This window comes from Protopterus annectens, chromosome 10.part0, assembly GCF_019279795.1.
Source record: "Protopterus annectens isolate FY-2018-M chromosome 10.part0, PAN1.0, whole genome shotgun sequence".
Taxonomy (NCBI): Eukaryota; Metazoa; Chordata; order Ceratodontiformes; family Protopteridae; genus Protopterus; species Protopterus annectens.
Genome location: NC_056744.1, coordinates 1,385,358,657 through 1,385,367,463, shown reverse-complemented (window position 1 = coordinate 1,385,367,463; position 8,807 = coordinate 1,385,358,657). Strand labels below are relative to the sequence as shown.

General features: G+C 37.8%; 1 protein-coding gene across 4 annotated transcripts in view; it reads left to right on the top strand.

Moving 5' to 3' along the window:
• The window catches only part of ZNHIT6 (zinc finger HIT-type containing 6), a gene marked incomplete at its 5' end in the record, with an annotated part of 1,270,195 nt that overhangs the window by 599,514 nt on the left and 661,874 nt on the right, over positions 1 to 8,807 (top strand). For all 4 annotated transcript variants that reach the window (XM_044086022.1, XM_044086023.1, XM_044086024.1 and 1 more), the window contains 1 exon segment: positions 826 to 950. In XM_044086022.1, the coding sequence (XP_043941957.1) occupies positions 826 to 950 (125 nt within the window).

Sequence of the window (8,807 nt, the reverse complement as noted above, 5' to 3'; positions counted from 1 at the left end):
CAGCATAAAAAGGCATATATAGTAAGTACTTTGTATATTTTATTTATTTATTTTACATTTGTTAACCGGGAAGGTCTGACTGGATGTATGTCCATTTTCAGCAGATCCCGGGGAGAAAAGCTCCATACAGTAGACATGACAGACAACATAATACACTGTAAAATACAATAGAGAAATACAATCCAGAGAAATTTTTAAATAATGAAACCATTCCACTATAAGAGTAATTCAAGAATAGAGGTTATACAATGTATTTGTAGGTAATTTTCGAAGTTCCCAGGCCAACATTTATGAGGTACATATATGTTTTTGTTACATAAAATACATTCTAGATTTTTCTTAATCACATGGCAGTACATAGTAATATAGGTAGGATTCAGAGACACTGCTAAGAGACCATAGTTGGGTGAACAGTAGTAAAGTGGGGGGAATTAGTCAGGGTTAGAGCAAGGACAGAGCTATATCCACCAAGTGTGTTTTTGGAAAAAGTGGGAAAGTTCTTGACATACCCATTTATAGCTATGCATTCATTTTTAGAAGCCTGGTGTTTCAAAAAAATCACAAAGCTATGCATTTAGTTCTGGAACATTGATGCTTCAAAGAAATTGAAATATTTCTGCTGTTGATGCAGTTTCTAAGCAAATTAACTGTCCTTGGTAAAATAGCTTTGCACCATTTTTAATAAACTTTGGGCTGTTGATAGTAACGCACAGTTTGGTAAACTGTGTTTGGAACTGTGCCAGAAAGATATTTGTTGCTATTTGACAGAAATATGACAAATGTACATGTCATTTACAATAATATACTTTATTTTTCTTTTAACAGGTATCACAAGCTGGATATCAGCAAAAGTCTGCTTGAAAACTTTAAAAACAAGATCATTATTGAGTATCCAACTTTATACTTTGTGCAGAAAGATCATGCTGAGAAATATAAAGTAATTTGCCAAGGTGCGTGAGTTTATATTTTGCATTGCTGATCCCTCATACTGACAAAGGGTAATTAAGAAGAAAGTTGCATTATTTCTGAACACTGGAAAGCTGCAAAAATTGGTTTTAGAGATGCTGCTTCTGTAGCCTAGAATTCATTACTACTAACTGTAACTGTTGCTGGGGTTTGCAATTTCTGTTGCTTGATAAAGTTCATGGGTACATATTCACAGACTTGGAATACAAGACAGGATTAAGTTTGAGATCAAAAAAATATAAAATATTAGCACTATGTTTATATCGCAAAAAAAGGCACATCTGTAAATCTTTTCTCTTGTGGGTATCTGTGTTTTGCTGATTTGTTGCCTTGTATTGCTAAGATATCAAAGTAGTAGGACTAATGACATGTAAGCAATAATGTTTGACAGGGTGTGTGTTAATGTTGGAATGTTTATATTAAAGAATGAATATTATATATTCATTAATTTATATTAAAGAAAAAAATTATGGGAATCAAACTAGGCAATATAGACAACATGTCTTGCACTGCTATCAGCGTAGGCTCGACTATAATATTTCTTATTCTGTATAGGATGTACAAATTCTGTCATATTTGAAGTATGTTTACATGACATACAAACTCTACACAAAAAAGTCCCTGTTCTATCAGATCTCACATTATTCGTCATATTGGTGTAATAACAGAGATACTGTTTCAAGTTGCAGTTTCCTTTAAAACTGAATAGAGGTGTTATCACCTACAATATTCTTAATCTTTGTATCCGCTGTTATTATTTTCCTGTTCTCCTTAATGATGTCACATATATATGTACTGTCATTAGCATAAGTGAGGATTTATTTTGTTCTTCCTGTGTAGCTCTATATTCTTCAATGGTTATACCCATTGCAGTCCACTTGTAAAAAAATGTTCTGCCTGATGTATTCCTCAATTGTTTTATTGCAAAGACACCTTACTTAACTTCAGATCGCTTATATCCTTTTCCATTATATCCATGGCTGCTATATATTCGTCTTCCACTGTATGAAGTCTAGATGTACGTAAAAGTTAGTTCTTAATCACATTAGGAAAAATGTGTGGAGGATGCATTCTACTACGACATAAAAGGTTATCCTTCCAGCATTCTTACTGGCTTAAGCTGGTAGTAAATCTTTTTTTTTTATCAATGGGAAGTCTCACATCAAGGAAATCTATCATGGTATCGGAAGAATGCAACGTAAATCTCAAAAAAAATTCCGTTCTTGTTTCGAGGTATCTTACAAAGACTTGTAAGTGTAATGTACCACCCCATAATAAGTAGATAAATGGTTCTAAAATTTTAGCATCAAGGAGAAATGATTACACTCTGTAGGGCATTATTGCGCTTAAAGATGGTTTCTCTGTTAAATTGTTTTACTTTTTTTGAAGTACTATATTATTTTTATATATATTTTGATATAAAATAGTTCCTCCTCTTAATGTTTCAAACTTTATGTAGTGTATGCTAATGGTGTTGGAGGAAGCATTTTACATCAAAAATATATAAAAAAAAAAATAAGCAAGTAAAACACGACCATTTTGCAGAGATCCTACTCTCTCTCTCTCTCTCTCTCTCTCTGTCATATACATAGTCTCTTTCTGCTTACACACACACACATACATATACACACGCTAGCTTCATACCTGCATTGACATATACAAGCATAACTCTCAAATTCTTAGCACAAAAATCTGGCCAAAGCCAAAAGTAATGGGGGACAAAGCCCCCAAAAATAAGGACAAATTTTAAATATTGCTGTTATAAACTTATAAAGTTGCTAGAATAAAATGTCATTATTTAAGAATTCACGGATTTTCTGCAAGATTTCAGAAAACCGCAAATTTTATGAGGAACAGACAAAAAATATGAGGCATAACACTGAATATTCTGCGAAAATTTGGACAGTTGACTGCTATGCACACAGGATCGCTCTCTTTCGCTCGATCTTACACACATGCACAGTCTTCTCTGCTTTGCTACAGGCATTCACTTTCACAAGATTGCTCTCACTCTGTCTTTTGATCACACACACAGTCTCCTCTGCTTTCATACATGCATTCATTCACACATGCAGGCAGAAACATAAACTCCCGGAACATTTGTGTGTGTTTGTGTGTGTACATATATATATATATATATATATATGTACACACACACACACACTTTTTTCTGTTTGTTTTTTTTTTTTTTTTACACTCACTAAACAGCTGCTTAGTGACTGTACAGTAATGGCAGACAGTTTTTTTTTTTTTGCAGTCTGAGCTCCACTTGTTTTTCAGCGGGCATTACTTGTACATTAATATCCTGCTGGAGAGTGTTCATTCTCCAATCAGGGTACTGATCTACAGTTTGCCCATTCTCCAACTGCAAATAATTTAATTTTGTGAATTAATTTCCTGCTTCTGTTTTATTCATTAAACTGCAGTTGTATTCTTGTAAGCATATTTAATTGTCCTGTCTACTTTTGACAGTCTTCCTTTTTATATCACGTTTTTCTTTTCTGTAAAAAAATGTAGAAGTGCTATGTTGTACTGTCACAAATGTTAAAAACAGTGCTGGTTATACTACTGTGGGTACCAGCAAACATTTTACAGTTGTCGATTCAGGCTTTCCAACTACATGAGTCATATGTATGGAGCTAATAAGTTATCAGTAAGGTGATATTTACAGAGAAGATCTTTTTCTGATGATGCACAGTTACTGAACACAAGCTGGAAGGACCAAAGCTCAAGCTTGCTTAGTCACAGGGGTGGCTGAAATCATGATTTCTGAATAAAGTGTAAACATATATTTTCTTGGCAAAATGAGTTACTGCCTGGTTTTGTATAGGTGGAGATGGCTGTGCTTAGTAATTTTATCCTAAAATATGTATAGTTGCAATGTGCAACTTCCATTTTTAGCTGTTATAGTTAAAGCTAAAAATAATATAGTATCTTGCTTTAAAGTCTGTTGGTCACATTCTGAAGCATCTTTGTTTACCAATTAATTTAATTTTGCATTGCATTCTTCATGACAAAGTTATAAGTGATTATGCACAAACTGATGATTGTAGTGTGCTGTTTATTTTTTGGTTTCACTGTTTAGTCAGGTCTGGTCTATAACCACACCTACAAAATAATTTTTGATTAGAGGCATTGAACAGTAATTTATATACAACTGTAAAGCCTTATGGGCAAGGAAAAAATTACCTCGTTAGTGGAAGAGCTTCTTCTTTGCATTCTGGTTTCGCTACTATATCATCAAATTAATTTTTAATGTGAGGTATTCCACCTGCAAGAATTAGTTGACAGGAAAAAGTACCTTATGCATTAATTGTTGGGGAGATCATCTCCCCAACAACCCATACAAAGCTTCTTGGAGTGGAAATAGACAACAACTTAAAATTTATTTTGCTATCTCCCTAACAATAAAAAAGTCTATATAGGCACAAAAGGTTCCTGACCAAAATGGCCAAAATTACATTAGCACAAAACCATCTGCTCTCCACTCTACTTTATGCCTCTCCAATTTTAACTTATCCAGGGAAAACTGACTTATCTAAGCTAGAAGCATGTTATAATAAAATTGTTACATTTGCATCTGACTCCCCATATAGAACACATCATTGTATAGCTTTAAGGATACTAGACTGGCTTGAACTTCCCAACATTATTTACAACCAACCTTCTCTAACTCACAAAATTGTAACAAAACCAACCAGAACCCCTGCACTACAAAATCTCATCCTTCCTTACAGTTCCAGCAGAGCACTTCACTCTTACAATAATAACTTACTCACAATCTCCAAGGCCAACAACACTGCAGGAGAATCTTTGAACTCCCTTCCTAACTCCATTCTGCCAATCTCATCCACTAACCACTTTAAGCCATCACTTAAAGCTTATCTAAAAAATAAGTGGCTGTGTTCCTGTACTAACCCCTCGTGAATACTCTAGTCCATCACAGTATACCCCAACCATATCAAACTTCTTCCCCAGTGTTTAATCTTTTATTCCTACCTGCCTGTCTTAACCTTATATCCTGACAAGTCATACTTTACAAATAGTACTAGCTATGTTCAAAGCCTAGGTTTTGTTGTCAAGATGTAACAAATTTGTATTTTCTTATGTATACTACATTTTGTTTAGTTTATACTTGCATTAAAATTTTCGGTTACTCATGGAGCTTTTCTCCCCAGGCCTCTGCTGAAAAAGGACCTGTGTCCAGTCGGACTTTTCCAGTAAACAAATGTTAAATAAATAAATAAATTTAGCTGGTGGGGCATTTTGGGTCTAGTATTTTATGGTGCCATGGCAGAGATTTTCAGCTCTGAGAAAAAGTACAGGGGGACCATCATTATCAACAGTGAAAAAACAACACACTTTCTGTTTCAAATTCTGTATTATTTGGTATTGTATATGGTAATGAGATTGTATATCCTTCTACTTGCTTCAGAACCTGACCAATATACTTTAATTGTCCACCAGCATTAAATGTTAGAACTAGCTGCTTTTTCCTAGTGCGTTTTGCCTGACTAAATGTTCAGTCCTCATATTCATTGAACATAATACCCCCTTTAACCTCTGTACTGAGCTTAAGTGTGTGGGGGTATAAAAAAGCTATTTCTACATCGTTGTGCTCTTGTATAGTTTTGATCTCTTTCTAGCAGATGTTTTGGCAAGAGTCCAAGACGTGCAGTCATATCAGTGTGGCAGTATTTAACAGATCAAAGCCCAGGTGACCTGTGACCCATAAGCAGTGGCATTGAAGGCATCGAGGGATGCAGCCTTGGATTATGGAGATGAGTATCTGACACTGGCTCACCCATCCTAGTTAGAGGAAGGAAGGCAGCCTCACCATCTGAATGACTTGCACCTATGAGGTGGAAGATCCAGTACGTAGCAGAAAAAATCTCACTGAGGTCTTCATTTTAACTTGTTCATTGAAGCATCCATAAGTCATTCAGGTGACATTGTGGGATCCAGGACATAAGACTGTTGGGGGTCAGTGGTGCTTAGGGCTAAGCATAATCCTAAAGCCTTTCTGAATAATAGCCTGCTGTGGCCAGCTGTCACTCAGATGAATGAATGAGCTAGTCATATAATGAGAGTGCTGATCATTGGAAAAAAGAGTGAGAGAGAGAGAAAGGTGTAGAAAATTCACAAACATTGTTTGTTTGCCTTGGAATACTTCATTAACTTTGAGTCTCTCAACTGCTAGCACTTCAGCCTTGTAGCCCACCATCCTGGGATGGACAGTCTTAAAGCCTTTGTTATCACTTAAGGGTTTGGTGATGACTGATGGAAGTCAATAAAGTAATTGACTAGTTTATCCAATTTTCTACAATATTTTTAATAACTGTATGCTTACATATTATGAGTATGATTTACTATGTCACAATACTGGACAAGAGAGTGTGTATACTTGCCTTGTAACAAGTCCAGAGGGTGTTTTGAAAGAAACTCTTAAAGGAAGTAATTACTTCCCTCACAGCATCATCAGTGTGTTGTGAATAGCCCTCACCCATTGGCTGACTAACAACATGCTTGCTCCATGGACTGTATTTAAATGCACTGGTTTTAGTGAATGCCTTTACCTGAAGAAGACTCACCACTAGGTGGGACGAAAAGCCCTTTGTGTTCACAGTTGTTATATCATCTACTTCAATATATATTCTGTATTTTTTTATTATTTTTGCTTGTGCTATTTAAAAAAAAGGAACTACAGTACTTGGAATGGACTTACCTTCTTCTGCAAGTGTCTTGGATTGTTTATGAGAACTTACTTGTAGTGTTCCTCTAAAGAATATACAAGATAAAAGAAAAGTGCAATAATAGAATACAGTGGTGGAGATAAAGTCTGAGGAATGATTTTGAGTGACTGATCAGGAAGGCAGGAAGGTGATGATTGTTGCACAGAAATGCAGAGTAGTACCTTTGGGGCAAAATAACCATGGTCTGAAGTAACAGCTGGTGAAGCAGGATTAGATTCTGGAGCTGTTGATAATACCTAGATGAAAGCACTATGACAGGGTAGTTGCAACAGCAAACAGAACACTAGAGTGTATCAACAGAGGGGTAGAATGTAGAACATGTTTCCTGTCCGACAGGTACTGGTTAGGTCACAGCTAAGTATTTTTTGTATTTCTGGAAGTCACATAGAGAAAATCAGGCCAGCAGAAAGGAAGTTTGGATGAAGTGAAAGTGAGATATGAGATACCAGAGGAACTGGAGTTTTTCTTTTTTTTTCTTTTAATTTTAATATGTGTTTTATTTGCTTTTAAATATTTAATTTTGGAGTACTGTACAACCCTATCCATTTTGATTAAGTTATAAAAACTCATATGACATTTGAGCTGCTGTTTATGTTGTACTGTAACAAAACAGATAAAAAAAGCTTAGATCTGAAGTAGTTAACTTCATTTGATCATCAACGTGCGGGATATTAGATCCAAGACAGCAGTTTCACCAGCATCTGATCGGAGCTCCAAGCTCCTCACTTTACCCATAATACTCCTCCATCTCCTTTCTTCCCTCAGATCTCTTTTGTCGTGGCTTTGCCAAGCAACGTGGTCTAGAGCTCCAGGTGTGGTAGGCGAATTTCTTCAAGCTTTCGTGGGTGTTTTTGCGTGATGTTAGTGTAGGTAGGCTTCCTTCTGTCCCTTACCCCACTTCCCTCGTTTTTGTGTCACGTTTGTTTAAAAAAAAAAAAGAGCATCATTGTGTCTTGTAGGTAGTTTAGGCCTAGTCTCCCTTCCCCTACCTTCCGAATGAGTGTGTGTGAGTGTTGGGGCTGGGTAGTCAGTTCAACCTTGTTAGGTTAAACTTTTGTTGTGTGTGTGCGACATGGCTGATCAGCAGGCTAAGCTGATCTTTCTGAAATGCACAGAGTGTGGCCATAAATTGTCCCCTGCGGATGGCCACACTCTGTGTGTTGTGTGTCTGGGGGGCAGCCCATTTATCTTCTGACTGCTCCATTTGTGCAGGTCTTAACCCCAGAGCCCTTATGGATCGTAGGGCTAAATTGATCCTTAAGGGACTTTTGCCTGCAATGGAGCGAGCTGTCTCTTCTTCTGTTGCGGTCATGGCTGTGACCGCACCTTTTATTTCCACCACAGTCTCCTCTCCCTCCCAGGCCAGGACTCAACCTCCTGATCAAAGGCCTGTAGTTAGGGAGTCTAAGAAAGAGAGGAGCAGGGACAGTGAGAAAGAGAGAGAGACAAGGGGAGGAAGAGATCCCTGGACCATTCGGATCCAGTAGGTCCTCCCCCCAAACAGGCATTTTTTTCTAGACCAGCTTACCCTCTCCTCCAATCGCTGAGATTTTCACTGGAGCCAAAAGAGCTTAGGCCTCTTTTTAGGGCCTTTGTACACTGTCCCTCCTGGTTGGCGTCGATGGCGTCAAGGTCCACCCATAGTTTATCTGAAGCAGACATGGACAAAATGATGCAAAGGTTTATTCACACCCAGATTCAGATGGGGGTCTTGCTAGCTCCCTCTCCCTTTTTTGCCCCGATATCTCCTTCTCCGATCCGACCCCCAGTATGGTACCAGGTACATCAACGCTGGCCATTACCTTTTGCACATCGGATTTGACTGCTTTGGACCCGAGCAGCTCTCGGAGCCGGAGCCTGGGTGTCGGATCCGAAGGGTTGATCCTTTCCCAGTTTGCAATGACACTGTCTGGTCAAGGTCTGCCCCTTGGTATCTCTGCTCCATCGGGGTCGGCTCTGATCCCACAATGGATCCGGGGAGAGCAGTCCCCTTACCAATTCCTCAGGAGTCTCGTTCCCCCTCTGCGTTTGATGTGGTGGAGAAGAGGGTTCTTTCCAGAGGCTCGAGGCCCCTGACCATCTCACTGG